Source organism: Tasmannia lanceolata, unplaced genomic scaffold, assembly GCF_043159265.1.
Source record: "Tasmannia lanceolata isolate RefF3 unplaced genomic scaffold, GAP_Taslan_0.1 ptg000003l, whole genome shotgun sequence".
In the NCBI taxonomy this organism is placed as follows: domain Eukaryota; kingdom Viridiplantae; phylum Streptophyta; class Magnoliopsida; order Canellales; family Winteraceae; genus Tasmannia; species Tasmannia lanceolata.
This window is the reverse complement of record NW_027518680.1, coordinates 63934741-63957754: the sequence shown is the minus strand read 5'-3', so window position 1 is coordinate 63957754 and position 23014 is coordinate 63934741. Positions and strand designations below refer to the sequence as shown.

Genomic DNA, 23014 nt, shown 5'->3' with positions numbered 1-23014 from the left:
TTTAGTTTTAATGGAGGTTTAGCTTCCCTCAAAGCAAGCTAACTTGTTAAAATAGGTCAAAAGAAGAATCACACAACAATGGTGCACCTACCATAGTATAAGAATTACTATAATTAAAGGACAGAAACCATCTGCTCAAAGGACTTTCGCCCATGCAGTGTGTGACTAACTGACTATCTATCATTTTAGATGTCCATTTGAAGGAAACAGATCAGGCAGGCGGTTAAAATTGAAAGACCACAGAGAGTAACAATACAAAATCTTCAGTTCCTTGGGGAGGAATTTGTTACACAGCCATATAAGTCCCCTTTACAGCAGGATTTCATACATCAGAAATAAATTATGAGGATTATACGAACAATACACAGATTTGGATGTCATCAATTTTTAGATGCAGATTGGAAGATAAAGAATGTTGTCAGAGCTCCCACCAATGCTGTAACTGCCAGTGCCACTGTTGGTAAGGGAGTTATAAGCCCCACATTCTACAAAACAAAGATGAAAAATGTATGACACAACTCTTTCTGTAACTTTCTGCAAGACCATTAAAATTGCAAGAGAAATTCTAATAGCATATTCTCAGACCCCAAGCAGGGAGTTCTACGAGACTAACAAAATTGAAACGAGTGAGATAAGTTCAGTAGCCAAAAGTACATTAGTGGATGGATACTTGAGAAATTCACTATTGAGCATGATAATAAACCTATACAAAGGTTTCAACGATCAAGTATTTACTAATCTCATTTCCTTCACTGCAGAATGCCTTTAACAAATGGAAGAAGGAACTATTACTTAATCCAGGTTTTAAATTTCGGTTTCAGACCCAATTTCGGTCTCCCCTAATAATTAAAAAATATTATTTAATTCATTTCGAAATTTCGGACAAAATTTTGGAATCTTTCTTCTTTTTTTTAAAAAAATACATTTTCTCGGAATTTCGGCCGAAATTCTCGAAATTCAGAAATTTCAGACCTTTCGGATTTCGGCCGAAATTTAAAACCATGTACATGATGCAATTGTATTATGCACAAACATTTCCATTTTCCATCAATATTGCCACAATTTAAAAAAAATAAAATTGACTTCATCTTTTATATGTTAATACGTTAAAAAATGTTGACTTCATTTTATATATGTTAGTAAGGCTCTTAGTGTGAGTTTGGATGCACAACCATATTGCATTTTGGGCCTTTTTAGATTGAAATTTATGTGTAAACTGCAATCAAGAAAGGCCCAAATTGCACCCAATTAGCAATTCGAGTGTATATCCAAATGCACCCTTATCATGTATTCTAATAATACATAAATATTTTTTTTCAATGGCAATAATACATAAATATTAAGTTTTTAAAAAATAATCAGAATTTGGAATTGTTATAAATGAAGTCTTATAAGCAGTCGCAGGAGCAGTAATACACCTGAAATTGTACCACTAAATATCATAATTTTTGAAATTTTATAATTTTCTCGTTTCACACAAATTATTAAATGCATCAAAAATATTTAAATGTCAATCTTAGAGCCATACTCAGGTTTCAGGAATTCTTTTGACGGATGACACATAATTAACCTTGACTATCTCTGGTAAAGAAGTGGTGGATCGATGTACCCTTCTAAAATCATGCTTGGTTGGAAGGCCAAAAAGGGATATTTGGAGCCTATCAGACATTTGGAATCAAACTCGATCCTATTGGAACATCCCATCTCTTCCAAGCCCGGAAAATTCGGTCACAATATGATTTTATTCATGTTCACCAGTGAAGCTATGGCTGCCAAAGTTTTAAGGATGGGAGCAAGTGCTTGTGGGTCTTTCCTCTCCTCTCTCTCTGTGTGGAGCCCGATTATCAAGCCTGAGAGAAAGCCAGTCTGGATTAACTTCTCTGGAATCCCGCTGCATGCTTGGGCAACGTCCACGGTGGAGGCTTTGGGCCGTCTCTTTGGAACAGTTTTAAAAGTGAAACTTGAAGGGATGACGATTGCCTCAGCCCTGGTCCATCTCTCGGATATGCCAGAAATCAAGCCTTTTGTCCATATTCGAATTCAGGACATCATTTTTCGTATCGACATTGATCCTAAAGCCCACTCCTTTGGTATTTCCGATGAGTGCTCCCCTACCCCTCTCTGAACTTGCCACCCTTGGTTAAACCTCTAGAACCATTGATTTCGATTGAGCGGAATGCTCCAGGGGCGGATGTCTTACCGTCAGAGACTCAGAGGATGGTTGTGAGGGTGGTAGTGGGTCGAATCGGAGGTCGGCTCTAACACAGTTGAGTCATCACTCGGTTGGGTGATTCTAGTGGTCCTCCCTCGAATTTCAAATTTCAAAAGCATTTGTCTAACCGTTGTGTATACGCCTTATCCAAGGGTCATATCAAGAAAGGTACTTTTATTTGTCAACAGAGAGATGGTCAAGTCACAAAAAGGCCACGGAAGCCAAGCCGAAAAGCCTACAAGTGCTGGGGGATTCTCTACGCAATCTTTTGGGCCACTTATCCCTTCAATCCCCAAGGTCTGGCCTACCCTGTTCGCGTCAAATTTTGCAGTTTTTATTGCGTTGTCAGGCTGGATGAAAATCCTTCTCTGGCCAGTAGTAGTTTTCTGGGCAAGGAAAAATCCTAGGAGATAAAAGGTTTTTTAAGTTCGACAGATAGGCAATAGTTGATTTCTCGAAAAGGATGTTCGAGGTTAGGTAATTATTACCTCGACTCTCGTCCCAATAGTCCTTTTCCTGCCGTAAATTGTTGGCGGTTGCTTCAGGCTATACGCCTGGTGTTATGGCTTTTGACGTGTCTCTTGGTTGATATGTATTCTCTATATAATATTGCTATGGCTTTGGGATATAACCATCAAGAATGAGTAGTGGGTCTAGAGCGTTGTGTAGGGGCGGTACTTTTTATATTACTTAAATGATATTGACGTCTAGTTACCTGGTCTTTGGTTTTCCTAAGTAAAGGTAAGCATAACCTCCTAATGTCTAGAATATGGCTTCTTCTTCTTCTTCCGCGGGACCTAAAACTTTTAAAAGAGTAAGGAGGGAGATCCCAGACCTTTCCGAGTGGTTTGAACACCGTCAGTGGATTCGTAGCCTGCAATACAATAGGGCCAAAGCCTCGGTAGAAGCTCCCACCATCCCTGAGCATATTAAAAGCACAATTAAATGACAATGGCGACAGTTCCAGGCGGATTATTGGATGATTGCGGATGAATTTTTCCGTCACAGGTACGTACAACTTAAAGGAGATTTGTATACCAATTTACAAATTTCCTTTCTTTCAAGGTTGGTTGGACTTTGCAAATGAATCAAGGCGGTTAGAATGGGAGGCAAAGAAAAACCTCTGCATTCAAAAAATAGCAGAGCTGATTTCAATACGGAAGAACCCTGTGGAAGAGGTCCCCTTTCCGCAGTTCGCCTCAGACTATTGGCCTGAAGACATGGAACTGGAACTGGGCATTGGAGTCCTATCAGTGGAGTTGAATGATTGTGCATGATAGCTATCGGCCATAGGTCCCTTGGTCTTGCTCCCCCTGTAATGGCGAAGGGTAGTGCGCATTTTTGGCTTGTCATTCAAAGATACAAATTGAATGGCTATCTAGATGGTGATGACAAGCCTGTTTTGATGAATGCCCTAGACCATTGGGTATTGGAAAGGATAGGAAGAGGTATGGTGAAGGATTTTTGGTTGCAGTAGTAGATGAAGATCTCGAAAGGAAAGTGATATAGCTATTTGGCAGGGTGGGAGTGGAAGTGTTGACCTATTTGCAGTGATTTGACCCAGAAGATTTTGTTGGTTTTTATTGGCCTAAGAGTATACTCCTGGCCACTCTTAATTGATTCTATGTAATGCAAGTTGGGACCACTGGTCCCAATGTAATTTTCATAGCATCAATGAAATTGTCAATTTTCAAAAAAAAAAAAAAAGCAACATCCTATACCCATTTTGAAAGGCGCCATGCACTAAAAGCTGTGATGAACACTCAAATTCTTAATGCTTAAATTATGCATCACTATGTTGCATCTGGCAAGGAACTTAATGAAGAAATCAAAGGATGTGACACTAAGGGTGGATCTTTTGGAGGAGGCAAGATCACGTTCCAAATACCACTGGCTAACTTTTTCTTTTCTTTTAAATGGCAATTAAATGCTTTATTAGAGAATAGAAAGATATATAAGGGGAAGAAATTGCCACACAAATTGAACAATCCTTTGCATAACATCTTTTGCCGAAGAATTCCTAACATCATTGGCCTCTCCAAGCACATGAAGGAAATGCCTTTCCCTCCACAAAAATCTAAGACCTCATAGCCAATCACCAACGCTATCTAATGCCGAAATTAATTTTCCATGATACCAACTTAGAATATTAGAAAACAATATTAAGTAAGCAAGTTGTTCAATCCAATTGCAAATCAACTCTCAGTTTAAAGCATCAACCAAAGAATAATATAACTTAGTGATATGGTGGCATCACACCACCAGAAAAATGTACCACAGCAAGACACAATAAGATATATTTTTAGAGATAATACCAAAAGAAATAAAATTCGCAATCTCACAATAAACCCTTATAAATCCAACAGAAGTACTTATAAATGATCCTAAATCCCCTTAAAGCCCTAGTTTAATCCTAACAATTGGTTTAAGAGCAATTTGATCCTTTATATTAATCTCAACAAACTCTAACTCCATTTTTAAAGCAGAAAAAATAAAATAGAAAGTGGATTATAGCCCAAAAACATAGTCCACTACCCTTTCCCTAATTTGAAACTTTTTGAAACTACAATCTCTCTAACTTTCTAAACTTTTCTAAATTCAAGCTCATCTTAAGCTGAAATCATGATGGCAGGATTATCTTTGTGTAGGGTAACCAGGTTGCATGTCACCTTGCTAACTAGTGTATTTTAGCGTTGAAGAGATCTTCCACCATTGGCTAAAGGCACTGTGAGATGTGATTTCTTGGGAATCCCTAGTATTCGTAGAAAGTAAGTTTTTTGGGTTTTTTTGTTTCCTGAGGTAAGGTGGTATGTTCTCCTCAAGTACTTTTGTGACTCATTGGACATTCCAAATATTAGTAGCAGGTAGGTTTTTTTTTGGATTAGTTTTGTGGATATTGAGGTAAGGTGGTATGTCCCCTTCTTTGTTCACTTCTATCATATCAATAAAATTTAAGGCGCTGGCCCGGGTTCCTAGATCTTAAGATAATCAGAAGTCACCTATTTGATATCTTAGAAGCTTCCCGAATAGAAAACAGTCCCAGTATTTCCCTAAAATCATTATTCAAATTTGCCTTGAAAGGACCCATAAAAAACCACTTAAACAGAACCTAAAATTCAGTTACGATAAATAAAACCTTAATAATACTCAATCGAACAAGAATACAAAAAGTTCAGCCAAAATAGACATGAATTTTGCCCACTTATAAGTCACATAAGTAACTTATAAGAAAATCCCTAACCTGCATCTCTTTTTTTCTTTTCTTCACTTTTTACCTCCGGTTGGAGAAACTCAACCTTGATATTTTTCTACCATTATCTCCTTTCTTTATGAGATACTGCAACAATACCTCCAATGAAAACAGGACTTGGAATAGAAACTCATTACTACAATCTTCATATTTTTCATCCGGAAGTTTCAGCACATAAAAATTTCCACGCCAATATCTTTAATGCTTCTTCCCCTTCAATCCCCACGTTATTATCCACTTTAGAATCCAACGCTTTTAGATTCTCCAATGGTTTGATTTGAATTGAACTCTTCAAAGCTATCTAGAAGTCTTTGTCTTCACTAAACTAGTCTTTGCTGAGAGGTTCTCCGTATGCTTTCCATTCTTCTACTTCACCTTTCGCTGCATACTTAGATCATCATATATCTCCTCCAAACATGAACTATCTTGAGTCTTCGACTAAACTGGAAGTTCACTCATATTAACTTATTAAATTTACATTCTCATTTGCTTGATTTTGAACCATCATGTGATAATAATTAATCTGTTGTATTTCCTAATCTAGAAAATCGTTGTCCCAGTCTTCAATGATCTGTTTCACTCAACCCAGAGATTGCATCACTTCAATCCATGGGGGCAACAGCCAACTTCAAGTGCTTGTTCGCTCACTTCAGCTTATTTCTTCCTAATGAATCAAAACTTGCCCGGATACCGATTAATACAAAATTAATCTATTACAATACCAACTTAAGAGAAAATAGCCTCACACTGTAGTGTGCCTACGTCCACGGAAAGCAAGAACACAAGATCCACAGAAGAAGAGAGTTTCACTGTTTCAAGTAGGGTTACAAACTCTCTCTTCCCTTTCCTCTCGAGCAAGAAACGTACAAAAAATCCTCACTCTCCATAACCCTAATACGTGGCTTAAATATTACTTTCACTATATCAAGAAATTGCCAATATACTCTTATAGCTTAACCCTCGTGTGAGTTGCGGATATTAGTCCACCAGGGTGATGAATCACTGTTAGAATACAAGACAGAATACAATACATCTGCACAACAATATGAACTCTCTCTCTCTCTCTCTCTCTCTCTCTCTCTCTCTCTCTCTCTCTCTCTCTCTCTCTCTCTCTCTCTCTCATTTCTCCATTTTTTGTGTGGTTGCTTTATGATTCATGCTTAGGTGATGAATTTGTCAGAAAAAAGATTTAAACAGTTGGAATAACTGAAAATAAATTATTAGTGCATGAAATAAAGGCTTCGAGAGTTTAAATAGACCCAGAATGTGTAATACTGCCCCATACATTGCATTTGGTATCATATTCACTGGAAATCAGAAAGATATTCTGGCAAGACATACCTCCAAAATTCCGCGGCCTGTCACTACTTCAACAGTGATAGCTGATGCAAATCCAACCATTGCAAGCCGGCCTAGCCATACATCCAAACCACTGCTCTCCTTTGTACTCTGCTCGCATCTTATGGAAACTGTTTGTGCTCTACATTCTGGTTTCCTACCTCTAGAAGTTCTCCAAACCACTGAATTGAAAGCAAACATCAGCAATTTATCCTGTTAATGTTTAAATTAAGTGGATGGACAAAACAAGTCCATAGGAAATATTTCGAGAACTGCAGACCAAGCTAATATGTTGACAATAATTGATACAGACAGCTAATTAGTTCAACTTGGATAAAAATTTAAGGTCTCTGTAAAAGTACCTGGCTATTTCTACCATGCAAACAATTTAGAAGAGAAAAGAAAATAGTGATGAAGAAACAAAAAATGAGATTACATGCATTTCCACAAATGTCAAAAGTAAATACGAAATTGCACAGAAAATGTAACCCAACTGATAAAATACTAGATTGAAGTTACAGAGACGGAAATATCAAAGGGAATTGCAATGATTATGCAAGTAAATAATAAGGAATATCATGCACACTATTTTGCATGGCCACCCTCTATAGATGCGTTCAGCAATGGTGGATAGATAGGATGGAGAAAGAAAGTTATCACACAAAGATGTAATCTAACAAGTTAGCACCAAGAAAATAAAATAATAAAATCCAGACAGCAAGTAACCATCAAACATAATACTTTTAATGGATTTTGAGATTATTGGGAATTTAACAGCTGGGCTGTCTTTAAGATATTCTCAAAAGATCTTCATTCAAACTATTGTGAGTTATATGTCCCTAACACATGGTACAGAGGGTGACTCATGTAAAGCACTGTATCTTGCTTATTTAAAGCAAGTTGCCTGAAGCACATTGTATGGGATGACACATTCCTATGCATATGCACCACAAGCATACATCATGCGTCACGGACATAACAGAAAATGAATGAATGGGTTTCTAAGGGTTTGTTCTTTAACGTTTTTGGGAAGGAATTCTCGCTTTTTTCGCTCCATGGGAATAATTTTTAAAAAGAATCTCGTTCTTTTCTACTTTATCCAACCGTTCTAAGGAAACCGTCCTACTTTTTTGGCTTTATCCTTTGGAGCGACAATTTATCGCTCCACGAGATGGGAAATTATTCTTCGGGATAGCTCTCACGTCCCCCTCCTCCAACTACTTCACGTTTTCATCTCTCTCTCTCTCTCTCTCTCTCTCTCTCTCTCTCTCTCTCTCTCCAAGTTCTTCATGTTTTCTTCTCTCCCCAAGCTCTTCACGGTCTCCCCTCTCTCCATTGCAATGAGCAAGACTTTATGGATTTGACTCGATCGTCTTCATCTCCCTTCTCTACAAATCTCTCCTCCGCTCATCCAAATGTCAAACCCTGATCTTCATCAGGAAGGAAAGTGATAGTGAAAAAAGCGATCTATTGATCTCTCAACAAAACCAGCCCCATCTCTCACGCTTTGTCATCTAGTTTCTTCTTCTGTGTGCTCTGATTTAGTCCTCTTCAGACCCAAAAAAATGCCATCTGATTCCTTGTCTGTCTTCTAGGCTTTCTACAAACGAAGGAAGAAAAATATCCTTTTGCTGTTTCAATCAACATATGAGGGGAGGAACTGGGAAGGCATGGGGAGAAGAAGTTTGTCCATCAATCCCTTTTGCTGTTTCAAAGATTCGGGAATGAGGGCTGTTAAATTTCCCTAATTTCAGCAAAGCTGGAGAAGAAGAAGCTCTAAAAACGGATCGAAGAATCCAAAGAAGATGCGGGGAAAGAAGAGGAAGCCCCAAGGGTTTTCTCTTTTTGACATTTTTCAGGGTTTTGAAGGCTTTTCTCTCGTTTTTCCTCCTATCCGATATTATAGCGGGAGAAGGGAGGCTTATGAATAGGATTCTAGATTGGCCTGTTTTCAGAGGTTTGCAGTGAGGCCATCTAAAAGAATTGAAGATATTTCTGCGAAGCCTATAAAGAAAAGACATGAATTAGCAAGACACCAAGACACCAGTGAAAATTGAATTATTCACTAGCTGTAGGCCCTAACTAGTTGTGATGGTTGCCCCAAGGCATGCCTGATATTGTCACAGATGGAGATCATAAGATTTATGCCAATAACACAAACATGCAATTTATAATTTCTGATCAGATACTGAAAGACTATGGGAAAAATTGAGAATCTTCTTTTTCAAGAAATACAAAGAAATTGGACTAACGGACTGAATGTAGTAGTTTCAGATGTTACCCTACATGTTTTGAAAATGGGTAATCTTGCGGGTAAGGAAAATTGGAAAGAAATTTGGGATCTATTATATCCCACAAATTAGTACTGTAGAACCCATTTTTCTCTATTGTAGAAAAAAAAACAATTCTGTTAAAAAAATAGAAAACGTGGTTCTTTGTAATGAGTTAAGAAACGCAATTCTAATTCTGGAAGCACTCCAAAGAATAAGAATTGATTCTGACTTCCAGAATGAGAAACACGAGAATGGTTAAAGAACGCACCCTAATTCTCCAATTTATCCCATTCTTCTTGAATCGTTTGACCTATATCGACAACTCCTTTACAAAATTGTTTGACATCCGCGACAGTGCATGTCATTAGGTGTTTGATGTCTTTAAACCATTATGGATGGTTGTCTTGCTTATATGATGATTTCTAAGTGTGTATCTGTGCATATTCTACCCTTTCCTAAAGTTTCATCTTTGGATTCTACCATTTGCATATTGTTTCATACGTTTCCTTCATTTTACAGGATTTCCACCGAAATTTCCTCCAAAACTTAAACATTTCCTTTTTCGTGGCGTCCGAAATCGAAACCAAACCCGAAATTTAAAACCTTGATATAAGAGCTTGCCAAAGTTTATGCGCATATTCATAATTATTCTTAGGCAAACATGGTAATCATCCAACTATCATCTGAATTATCAACAAAACTAGAGCACTTTCAATGTTGTTAGATGATTACATGGTTTAAAGAGATCAAGGATCAAAGAGAAGAATAAAGAGAGACAGTGAAGAGAGAGTTAGAGAGAAGCATGCGTGAGAGTTAGGGTTCTTTCCACACGAAAAATTATTTTATATTATGTGTGGTGTGTGCATTGACCAAAATGCCCTTAAGTGCTTGTGTTAACATGTTTAACACTCCCCCTCAAGCCGGAGTGTATATATCATACAGTCCGAGCTTGTTACAAGCATCTTTTAACTTAGAAGGTCCTAAGGATTTAGTAAATACATCTGCAAGTTGATCTGCTCATCGAGTGAACATGGTACTTATTCCGCCTTTCTGAATCCTCTGGCTGATGAAATGGCAGTCAACTTCAATGTGCTTGGTCCTTTCATGAAATACGGGATTAGTGACAATATGAATTGCAAACTTCTTATCAATATACAATCGAGCTGGGCCTGAAGATGAGAGACCAATCTCTAATAGAAAGGAACGTAACGAGATCAGTTCTCCACTAGTATAAGACATAGCCCTGTACTCTGCTTCTGCACTTGATTTGGACACAATGTCTTGCTTCTTACTCCTCCACGATACCATATTACCTACAACAAAGGTGCAATAACCAGTCGTGGATCTCCTGTCAGCTGGAGATCCTGCCCAATCGGCATCAGTGAATCCCTCTACCCTTTCATGACCATTTTTCTTGAAACACAATCCTCTTCCTGAGGTTCAAGTACCTGATGATCTGTATTAATGCTGCCCAATGGGAAGTCCGAGGAGAATTCATAAATTGACTGACTACCCCTACAACAAAAGAAATATCAAGACGAGTAATTGTCAAATAAATCAATTTTCCAACTAATCTCTTGTATCGTCCTGGATCATCTAACAAGTCCCCTTCTTCTGGAATGAGTTTAACATTTGGATCCATAGGTGTGGATGCTGGCTTTACGCTTATAGAACCTGTCTCCTCTAAAATATCCAAGGTGTACTTTCTTTGTGATAAGGACAATCCATACTTAGAACGAGCCACTACAATGCCAAGAAAAAATCTGATGAATCCCAGATCTTTAGTGGAAAACTCTTCTTGAAGAAAAGTTTTCAATCTTCGTATGCCAACTTTGTCATCTCCCGTGATTACAATATCATCCACATATACTATCAAGAAGATGTAGCCAACAATGGAGTGATAGCTGAAGACAGAGTGATCAACAGCACACTGTTTCATACCAAATTTGATAACTACAGCACTGAACCTCCCAAACCATGCTCTCGGAGATTGCTTGAGACCATAGATTGCTTTTTGAAGACAACAGATTGATGAACACATCTCCCACTGAGCAACATACCCAGGAGGTTGCTCCATATACACCTCCTCGCTGAGATCACCATGAAGAAATGCATTTTTAACATCTAGTTGATATAGCGGCCAGCCACGGTTAACGGCAATGGAAATCAAAACTCGAACAGACGGTATCTTGGCCACAGGTGAGAATGTCTCCTGATATCAACCCCAAATGTCTGAGTGTAACTTTTAGCCACCAGTAGAACCTTGAGCCGTTCAATGGTTCCATCAGGGAGGTACTTAATTACAAAGGCCCATCGACACCCAACAGTCTTTGCACTATAAGGCAAAGAAACCAGTCGCCACGTATTATTTGAATACAAAGCAGCCATTTCGGCATCCATAGCCGCCCACCAACCAGGATGAGCAAGAGCATCTAAAAGAAACTTATAAAAGAAACAGAAGATACACTAGAAACAAATGAACGAAAGGAAGGTGATAGATGCTCATATGAAACAAACTGAGAAATGAAATGTGCAGTAATATGTGACCGAGTGCGAGAGGCAATAGGCAAATCAGATATAGGAAAGGAAGTACCTGACATAGGAGCTTCCGACTGAGAACGAGGATCAGTTGTCTGAGATGATGGCTAGGCATAGATAGAACAATCAGTCATGATCCTCGAGTATAAACTTTCGGCTCAGGTTCTGTGCGATCCTCAGGTGTCTCTTAATCACCCACCACTGGAGAATGAACTGTAGAGGGCTCTACAGGGCTTGGCTGCAAGGGAAATAGCAGAGTAGGCACCTCAACCAAAGTAGAAGGTGGGTCCAGAAAATAATGGCTATCCTCAAAAAAGGTGACATATGCAGAAACATGAGTTTTCCGCTGTGGAGGATTATAACACTTGTATCCCTTTTGGGTACAAGAGTAACCCAAAAAGATACATTTTTCTGCCCAAAGATCTAGCTTATCAAGACCAGGTCCTAATCTATGAACGAAACATGTGCATCCAAAGACATGCGGAAGTAATGGAAAGGGATCACCTAACGGGTATAATGTAGAGAAACGCGTCTGGCCAGATAATACTGTAGAAGGGAGTCGATTCCCTAAGAAGCGGGCCGTAAGAACTACATCTCCCCAATAGATCTTTGGTACGCGCATCTGAAACATGATAGTGCGAGTAATATCCAATAAATATCGAATCTTCCTCTCTGCGACACCATTTTGCTGTGTAGTATATGCACAAGATGACTAATGGATGATGCCACGTGAATCAAGAAATAGATGAAAACCATTATTGTTAGAAAAATATTCTCTTGCATTATATGTACGTATGCAAGAAATAGAACATTTAAATTGATTAACAATTTCAAAGTAAAAGCTGTGAAATGCATTAAAGACTTCAGAACGATCCTTCAGGAGGAATAACCATGTAACTCGTGAAAATCATCCACAAATATAACAAAGTATCTAAATCCAAATAATGAGACGGTACGTGAAAGACCCCATTCATCAGAGTGAATAAGCTCAAAAGGTCGTGACGCACGACGAACACCACGCGAAGGAAAAGACACACGATGGTGCTTTCCCAACTCACAAGACTTACAAGAAAAAGACTCAACAGGTTTAGTAATAAAAGGAGATTTCGTAAGACTATCAGCAAGAGGATGGCCCAAACGACAGTGCCACTGATAAGCATCAACGGAGGTGTGAAGCGCAGCACCAACAGGAGCAGAATCGAGATAGTACAAGCCACCCATCTCACGACCTAAACCAATCCTCATCCCAGTCTTCAGATCTTGAAAAACACAATAAGAACGAAAGAAAGAAATCGAACAGTTCAGAGTTTTCGTCAATTGACGCACGGACAATAAACTAACAGGAAATGAAGGAACATAAAGGACAGAAGATAACCAAAGGTCTTTAGAGATGGAAACTGCACCAACCCCTGAAACAGTTGTAGTACCATCTGCTAAAGTAACAGTGTAAGGTGTACCAGATGATGTTGACTGGAAAGAAGTAAGTAGTTTGAAATTACCAGTCATGTGATGGGATGCTCCTAAATCAATCAGTCACGATCCAGAAGCATCGATAGAGAGGAAACAAGACGAGCTACCTGGCTGAGCAAATGTGGCAGTGGGCTGCTTGCCTCAATCACGTAGGCGTACAAGTTCCTCATACTCAGCTCGGTCAACCATCAAAGAGAGAGTCTCACTGGACCAAAGGAGCAAGAGCAGAAGCAGGTGGAAGAGTAGGAGCAACTTATCCACTAAAAGAGTTAGGGGGTGGCTATCAGATGCCGCAACAGAAGCGACGTTAGATCAATATGGGCAAAGCTCCGGATGTAAGTCCTAACAATAATCGATAGTGTGATCCTCCATACGACAGTGGGTACAATATCGAGACCTACGACCACGGCCTCCCCCTGAATCATGACCACGGCCGTGTGCACCTCCATCACGACCACGGCCATGAGAGCCTCGATCACGTCGACGACCACGAGAGCCTCCATCACGTCCACGACAGGTCTAGTAAAAATACGGCCATGATATCCACCAGTAGATGTGGCAAGGGTGGATCCATCTAAGGGCTGGTCACTGGCTGGAATAGCCCTCTAGGTTGTACTCAAGAAAATGCCTCAAAAAGGAACAGAAGAGACTCGGAACTTTAAATTTGCTGTTGCATCTGAAGATACTCAGACCCCAAAGAATCGAGATAGCGAACCACACGTAATTTTTCTTGACGCTCTGCAAGAACAATAGGATCGACAGTGAAAGGCATAAGCATATCTAGTTGCTAGCACAATGCAATGTATGAGTTGTAATGATCGAGTGTGGACATGTCACCACACTGAAATTTAAACCAGTCTGAGAATAAATCACACATCCGGGTGATGTTATCTGCTCCAGAATACAAATCGCAACCTGGTCCCAAACTTCCTTAGAGGAGTCAAGATACATCATATTAGCAGCGATCCGTGAGTCCATACAACTCCATAAGAAGGATCTGATAACTGCATCATCTTGTTCCCATCTCGCATAAGTAGAATTTGTCTTGGCTAGAGAAGACTGCTCAAGAAAACAAACATTTCCCTGACCCAGAAGATATATACGAACAGCCCTCTTCCATGCCGGATAATTATTTTCATTAAGTCTAATAGACGTCATTTGGAGAGGAGCCTCTACGGGGGCCTCCACATGAGAATAGCCAGTGGAGGGAACCGTAGATGAAGCAGGGACCTCATCAACTTTCATGGATCTGAGTTGTTGTGAAGATAAATCAACTGGATCCATAGCACCAACAAAGAACAAGCAATCACCAATACACGGAAAAACACCACGACGAACCCAAAGAGCAATCAACTAACAACTAGAATGTCATAACACATCCAATAACCACAAATAACATATTGGGTCAATCACCAACCCAAGAAAAACAACACCACTACCACCAAGGTCACAGAAATAGAATCAACACCACAATCAATGAACAACCCACAGTCACCATTAATAATTAACCTGTCCATCAACAATCACCCACTATCAAGTAGCCAACAACCACCACTCACAATAGTCCACAATCACCCCAAGTTGCTCCACCAACAACAACAACAACAACCAATAAATCACCAACAAGCACAAAACCACTCCTAATACGATTCAATCCACATCAACAATCCTAAGCAATACTTAGAATCACCAATAAAAAAAATCACCAACAACTAATAATCACCACAACGAATATCCGACAACATTAGCAATAAGAATCAAACACTTGGAACCACCAACAAAAAGAAGTAAGTAAGAAGAGGAGAATTTAGATCATGAATAGATGCAAATAGGTTACTGATTTGAAAAGAAAATAAGGTTAGAATATGATGGAATCACTAACCTAGGTGATAGTCTTCACAAAAGATCACATATAGAAACTAGGATTAGGGTTAAAAAAACAAGGGTTAGGGTTTAGGGTTAGAATAGGACAAAATGGGTCCAAAACGAGGGGAAAAAATTTTAATTTAATTTTTTTTTTTAGGGTTGAAAACAAATGGCTTAGATTTGTGTGGTTAGGGTTAGGGAAGGATTTTGAGGTGTTTTGATGGTTTTGATGGAGGTAATTTCTAGTGGTGGTGGTTATGGGATGGAAAGGATTTGGGTTTGGGAATTGAGTTTGAGGAATGGATTTGGGGATTAGGGTTGGAAATTGATGGAGGTCACTTCTAGTGGTGGTGGTTATGGGATGGAAAGGATTTGGGTTTAGGAATTGAGTTTGGGGAATGGTTTTGAGGATTAGGGTTGTAAGAAAGAAAAGAGAAGAAAAAGAAGATGAAGAAGTCAGAGAAAAGATTCGTAGTACCTTTTTAATGAGGGATGAACACTTCAACCTTTTGCTCTGATACCATGTTAGATGATTACATGGTTTAAAGAGATCAAGGATTGAAGAGAAGAATAAAGAGAGATAGTAAAGAGGGAGTTTGAGAGAAGCGTGTGTGAGAGTTAGGGTTCTCTCCACACCAAAATTATTTTATATTATGTGTGGTGTGTGCATTGACCAAAATGCCCTTAAGTGCTTGTGTTAAATTGTTTAACAAATGTCAAACACACAACGTTGAGTTAAAACTTGGCTAAAATGGTGCTCTAGAAAGTGATTGTTCTTTACAATTACAATTGAGGAATTGGGAAAGGCAGCGAGCAAGGAAAAAGAAAAACTCCTATAATGAATTAACCATTTACTCTTTTCCATCTTTCTCTTTCCCTTTTCCCTTCTTATTTTTCCTTTTTTTTAACATTGGTGGCCTAATCTTAAAAGCTTTCACTTGCGAATCTAAAGATCTAAAATATGCTGAAATTTATAAAAAGAAATCTGAGACAGTCCCCTCTTTCAGATGATCATTCCTAAGCGGGATTTGCTGGCGTCCATCTTAGAAGGCATTTCGCGGATGGTCTGTTCCATCTGACAGCAGCCACAGAGGCTCACTTTTCAGCAGATTTCGTCTTCACTCACGAGGTGGCTGCAGTGAGATGCAACAGCTCATCCGTGAAATGCCTTCTGCGATGGACGCTAACAAATCCCTTCCTAAGCAGCTACATAACATAATACTGGCATTACACACTCAAAAATATGTCAACATAAAGATGACAATGATGCAGTTTAGTCAGAAAATAGAGCAAGCGAATCGATGCAAAAACAGAAAAGGGAACCTATAATGAACCAATTCAAAGAAAAGAGAAAAAGAAGTGGATATCATTTGCAATAAAATTAAATACAAGGCCAGTTTTTAAGTCAAAAAATTGAAGCAGCGACGAACTCATAACCGAGTCATCTCGGCTTGAGTTTGAAGAAGATTGCCTATTCGGGAATAAATAAAAAGTCGTGTAAATTGTCTCTCAGACCAGCTGCTCCCCCAACTCAAAACTCGGAAGAACCGGATTCGGGAAACAATGGAAGCGGAAACGAACTTCCTCTTCAGGCCACCACCAAAACCCCAAAAGAAATCTCGGCCGATAAGCAGAAGAAGGGGGATCAAGACAATGGAAGAAAGTTATGGAGTAATCTATTTGCAAAGGACCATGGAAAGACCCATTCGGTGAAGCTGGATTATGTCGAACTCTATAAATCAGAGGATGGACACGAATCCATCATCTTCAAGGATGAAGAACTAAAAGTTGCAGAGAAAAAAATGGTCCAACAGCTTAGTTGGGTACTTTATCGGACGCAGACCCAATTTTGTACCCTTTAAGGGACATTTGATGAGGAAATGGAAATTACTTTGTGAGTTTCAAATCTTCGCCTTAACAAATGGTTTTTTCTATTTAAGTTTACTAACAATGACGAGTGTCTCCATTTCATAGCTATGGAGGAAGAATCTGGTCTTACAAAGATGGTCCCCTGATCTCTTGCTAGAAAGGCTAAAACTTACCACCATTCCTGTTTGGGTTCGTTTCCCAAGCCTTATAGGGCAGCCCCTGTATGTGGATTCCTCTACTGCGATACCACTGTACTGAGCTATGCAAGTGTGTGCAGAGGTAAAAGCAGGCAAAGATCTCTCAGACTCAATTCAAATGCATACCTAGAAAGGTACCTACACTCAATTGGTGGACGATGATTGGAAACCCTCGGCCTGTTCACACTGCTTAGACTTCAGTCACTCCACTGAAAGATGCTGATTAGCCCCAAAGTTGCAGGAAAATGATTTGAAAATGGAATGGAGAAAAGTCATCACAGAGGAGGAAAGCAAACTGCAGAAAGAAGATGAGAGCTAAAGTTCAACAGAAGCAGTAGAAAATGAAAACATCTGAGAGAGACCCCTTGCAAGCAAATATCCTCCTAACTCCTAAGTAGTAGCTTCAGATTATTGGAGAAGGCAGAATTTGAAGATGATCAAGAGCCTGAACAAGAAGAGTGCAAAGAAGAAAAGGAAGAGAAATAATTGGCTTCAGACGATGAAGAAATTGAAGATGAATCAGACATGGATGAAAATTAGTCATTTGAAACAACCTCAGAAACAAAGTACGAGGAAGATAGTGGGGATGAAAATCTGAAAACTCCTCCAATAGCTCAACAAAGGATATCACAAAAGGTTCCAAAAAAAGCTAGAATGAAGAAAGTATCATGGGTGGATGAGCGTCATCTAGTCAATTTGATCCCAAATGAACAAGAGGATAGTGAAGAAGAGAGTCCAGAACTGGAGGAATCAAATGAATCATGACAAAGGGTTACAAAGAAAAGTTGCCCAAGACAATCCCAACATACACCTATCAGGCGAGTCGATTATGTAACTGTGAACTCTTAGGTATAGTGTTCGTCTATCCCGAGTTTTCCCTCATGTGTTCCGAGTTAGGAATGGCATATTGTGCCCATGAATGTAACATCTTTCTCTTTATCAAATAAACCAGAAGGGCAGGAGTGCCCGCCAAACCCCGGCTTACCCATAAAAAATAATAATAATACAAGGGAGAAATCGAGAGAAGGATAGTTTAAGTAGAAAAATCTTACAGAGCGGAGAGCCTCTCCTGAAAGAAGCAGCAATTCGAGCGAATCCGGAGTTGGGAAATGCAGGAATGGCGGGAGCGTGTAAGGATTTGGAAGCACTTGCATCTGAACAACAGAGAAGACGACAATGAGATTCATCAAACAAGAAAGCATAGATGATTGAAATGAGAGAGAGAGAGAGAGAGAGAGACCTAGAAGCGAAAGGCATAGAGAGGCGGAGCAGTACGCTTGGGCCATGAGGGAAAGAGTGAGAGGAGGAACGAACTGCAGCCAACCTTCTCAAATCCTATCTTCAGCTTCTCTTCCCACCAGTTTTTATATCCAGAGGAATTATATGGTCGTGCCTGCCCCGTGATATGATGTCATGTGCATATTTTCCACGAAATTTTATTACCGCCCACCTTATTTTGTCTTTTGCCGATTGACTTTATTTCTCGGGCCCCATATATCTTAAGTCGACCCCCATACAGGGCAGTGCTCAGAGAGAGAGAGAGAGAGAGAGAGAGAGAGATAGGGTCCATATTAGGGGCTCGATTTATCACTGCCGTGTTTCTAAGGCCCTGTTTTTTTTTGGACCAATTACCAATGGGGGACAAACATTAGGCAGAATTATCAACTGGACCCAGGCTTTTCAAAAATTATCAATGGGGGACAAAATCTGTCTTGTCAGTAAAAGCTGGACGAAAATACCCTTTGGCATATAAAACACGTTTTGACTTTGGAAGGGGGTTTTCAAGTCTCTACGATTGGGGTCATTAAGTATCAAAATGGGGTTACTAATTTCAGAATGGGCTTATCAAGTCCCTTGAAAACCCGTTTCCAAAACTCTAGTGCCCTCTGCCAATTTTTAGGGACTTGATATGCCCATTCGGAAATTGGTAACCCCATTTTGATACTTGATAACCCCCAATCCTAGAGATTTGAAAACCCCATTCCAAAACTCCAGTATCCTCAGCCAATTTTCAAGGACTTGATAAGCCCATTCAGAAATTGGTAACCCCATTTTTATACTAGATAACCCCAATCCCAGAGACTTGAAAACCCCTACCAAAACTCTAGTATCCTTGGCCAATTTTCAAGGACTTGATCACCCCATTCAGAAATTAGTAACCCCATTTTTTATACTGGATAACCCCATTCTGAAATTGGTAACCCCATTTTGATACCTAATAACCCCAATCGTAGAGACTTGAAAACCCCCTTTCAAAGTCAAAACGTGTTTTATATGCCAAAGGGTATTTTCGTCCAGCTTTTACTGACAAGACAGATTTTGTCCCCCATTGGTAATTTCTGAAAAGCCTGGGTCCAGTTGATAATTCTGCCTAATGTTTGTCCCCCATTGGTAATTGGTCCTTTTTTTCGGATTTTTGTGAACAGATTGTAAGCCATTGGGCTCAAAACTCAAAATTAAGACCCTGCGCTGTTTGTTGCCCTGTTAGTTTTGGATTTTGAGAACCGGTTGTGAGCCCAAAATTGATTATTGGACTAAAAATTAAAGGTAAATTTGTGTCCAATAATCAGCTTTGGACTACAGTCGGTTCTCAAATTTTACAGTAGGTTTTAGGGAGGCTCTATGTCCACAGCAAAGAATAGGAGAGAGAGAGAGTGTGAGTAGAGAGAAAGAGAGAAGAAGAAGAGTTTATTCTCAGGGTTTTCATCTTGGTTTTTTCTCAGATTTCTCGTGTACCATCTTAGTTGAGAGAAGAAAGGGAAAGGGTTGGACATTTGTAGGTGTGTATTAATCCACTGTAATCCTTATATATTGTTTTCTCAGTGTTCATCTGTGGCTTGTGTTTCCTTTTACTTTTTTGTTTATTTGTGCACGATTGGATCATATTTGCCTGATAGATTTTCTCAACAAGTGGTATTTGAGCTGTGGTTGGAGCGATTGTTGAGGCCGGGTGGAGTAATCGTGGATCTTGTGATTGGATCACTATTACAGTGATCATTGAAAGGTAGAAAGATTATGCAAGAGATTCTCGTTCGAGGTGGATCCCTACAATGAGAAGTGTGGAGTGCTTGAAATGACGGTAAAGTCGAGTTCTATCAAGTTCAACATGGACAAATGCGGCGAAAAGGGCAGTTTCAGCTTTTGACATATGAAGGTAAAGGACATCCTTATTCAATGGGACATGGCTAAGACATTGAAGGGAAAGGATGGGAAGAGGATGAAGGATAGTGAGTGTATTGGATTATATTGCTTGATCGGGAACACGGTGACTAGTGTTGCTGAGATCTAGATGGCTAGTTGGAAATAGAGTGGTGGTGTGCACACGCGTAGGGTCTCTTTTGCAATTGGTGCAGAGACGAGTTTCTAGGCTGGAGACAATGGTGAGGAAATGACAGCTTCTGCAATGGGGAGAGTGGATCGAGATTCCTCTCCATGGTTGATTAGGTAAGTCAACATGTTAGCAGCTACACATGTGCATTGGCTTGTTAATCCAATCATGTGTAGTTAAAACCAAGATAATTCAAAGGTGTGTAGGTGGTACTTCAAAAGGCCAATGATAGTGATGCAGGTGCGTCTCGCACTATCACGAGATCAACGGTCAAGATCATCGGAACATTAATCGGATCGTCCAAGACACGGCATCTAAATCAACGGCCTGTGTTGATCGCTAATGTTTGATTTATTAGACTTTTTTCTTTCTAATTTTATTGGGACAAATTTAGGAGTAGTTGTTCAAAAGTATCTTGGATCTTGGATACTTTTAGATATTTTAGGAGAGTTACAGAGATATTAGGAATTTTAGTGTTAGTAGAAAAGTAAGAGTTGGACTTTTTGGGGTTCTTTTTAGTAGTTTGTTTTGCTTATGAGAGAAATTGTAGGAAAAGTAGATTTAAATAAATTGGGAGATCTTTTAGAGATTTGATTTAGCAAAATTATAGGAGTTCTTTTGGTTTAAACGTCCAAAGTGGATTGGAATTTGAGTTTTTGTAGGAATAGGAAAATGCCCGTGAAAACTTTTTTAAGTACTCCACCATTGTAAATTCTTTACAGATTTGATGAATAAAAGTTGCTTTGTTGCTAGTTGCTTATGAGAGAGCCACCTCTTGCTATCTCTACAACGAGCCATATGCTGCTTGTTTTGCCTCCTCAATTCAACCTCCTGCTGTTGAATATTTCAAATCCAAGCTTCCCCATGTGTTAGATAGTTTGCAAAGGCAGTGGACCGTTGGCGACATCAACGAAAAATCTTCATGTGACAAGCCAAGGTGGAGATTGATGGGGCATTGATCTCTCGGCAAAAGAGAGAGAAAGAGAGGAGAGTTTCTTCTCGGGTTTCTCTTTTGAACGGTCTTTGTTGAGAGAAAAGCAAGGGAAAGGGTTGCACGTTCGTAGGTTTGTGGTCATTGTAATTCTTTTGTAATCCTTGTATATTGCCTTCTCATGGTAAAGATCATGTTTTCATGTCGGTAGATGTAGGCATCTTGGCCAGACCCCATAAAATCTCGGTGTTCATCTTGTGGTTTGTGTTCATTTTGTGGTTTGTATTTAATTTTAGTTCTGTTTATTTGTACATGATTGGATTGGATCGGGTTTGCCTAACACATTTTCTCAAGTATTGGCATATGATGTGCTATTTTAAAATAGCATTAAATTTTAGATTTTACAATCCATTATCCGGAATTTTAAGTGAGAAATCCAGGTTTTAGAAATCCCGCCCTAATCAATCCTAAGTGAGAAAATCCAGGTTTTAGAAAGACGGACCTCTCCTACTGTACTCTCTCTCTCTCTCTCTCTCTCGATCGACCGAAAGAAGAACGAGAAATCAGACGAGACACACCCTCTCTCTCTTTTGAGTATCCAAATGGCCCTTAAAGTTTACAAACCAAGGAAATAATATTGGCAATTTAGGTTTCGCATTTGTTTTCAGTGCACATTACATTCCATACATACTTTGCAACTTTATAAAACTTTGCAAACTAGGAGTTACTAACAACGATTTCGATTTTGCATTAGTTTTCAGATCATTAACGAAGGCTTGGGTTGGAACCAAGGAGCTATCCACGGATCATTCACACGATGGGCCCAGTGCCAGTGGACCCCAGAACAAAATTCACACCCAATGGTGTATTGACCCATCATCTACAGCATGGCCCACCACATGAATGGCCTGGATCAGCCGATCAGGAAACCATTTCTATGTCAGCGATTACAACGAAATGTTCTTGGTTAATTATGGCCTTTTTGGTAGCAAATTAAGGACTGATGCTATGGCAAGAACCAAAAGCAAGACACAAATCTCAAAATCAAAGGAACTTAAAAATACTTGCAGATTTCCAGGACAAACACGATTATTACAATAGAAAACAAGACAATGAAATTATAAAAGGTAATTAGGGTGTACAGATGATCATGTGGTGGGTTCACTTGTTACACCCTTTTGTATTGGGAGTAGCAGAGGAGACGGCATCCTTGGCAGATTGAATGCCTTTTGCGACGGTATCCTTGGCAGATTGAATGCCTTTTGCGACGGCAGATGCACCGGTTTCGCCTCCGGTGGGTTGTTGAGGCTGATGAATCACCTCCACATCTTTTTTTACCGTCTCCTGCCCCGCTGATTTCTGATAATCCACCGTCTCCACTTTCGTCTCCTTCATCCCTTCCGCGTTAGCCGTCTCATTTCCCTGAAAAAACAAAAAAAAATATATGAAAAATGGGAAAGAGCAGGGAAGGAAAAAGAAGTAAAAACCTTTAGCTTCAATGATGTTTTACCTTGGATGCCATATCTATCAACCTGCCCGGGAAGTAACAGATAATAAGAGAAGAATGGATTTCTTTGAACTGGGTTTTCTTCCTTTGGTTTTGATTTGATGATGCTTTTCTGAATTCTGATGGCGAGAAGTTTGTTTTTTAAAGGTGAGGGAAGAGATGAGGAATGGTTCGTTGGCGAAGGAGGTCTTGACACCTTGCACTGTCCTCCACTTGGAAACCAGGAGAAAATGCG

The 23014-nt window shown here is 39.5% G+C and overlaps 3 protein-coding genes across 3 annotated transcripts in view; all 3 read right to left on the bottom strand.

Annotated features, from left to right (window-relative positions):
- The window catches only part of LOC143858560 (ADP-ribosylation factor 2-B-like), a 50355-nt gene that overhangs the window by 9056 nt on the left and 18285 nt on the right, over positions 1-23014 (bottom strand). The window lies entirely within an intron of this gene.
- SEP1 (stress enhanced protein 1) lies at positions 197-18412 on the bottom strand. The gene is made up of 4 exons (XM_077369213.1): positions 18254-18412; positions 18066-18167; positions 6804-6982; positions 197-485 (listed from the first exon to the last, which is right to left on the bottom strand). Exons 1-4 carry the CDS (start codon positions 18297-18299, stop codon positions 381-383), a joined length of 432 nt encoding a protein of 143 aa, XP_077225328.1. The 5' UTR covers positions 18300-18412; the 3' UTR covers positions 197-380.
- On the bottom strand, positions 22311-22970 carry LOC143858543 (uncharacterized). Its single transcript, XM_077369201.1, has 2 exons — positions 22783-22970; positions 22311-22694 (listed from the first exon to the last, which is right to left on the bottom strand). The coding sequence occupies exons 1-2, from the start codon at positions 22792-22794 to the stop codon at positions 22434-22436; spliced, it is 273 nt and encodes a 90-aa protein (XP_077225316.1). The 5' UTR covers positions 22795-22970; the 3' UTR covers positions 22311-22433.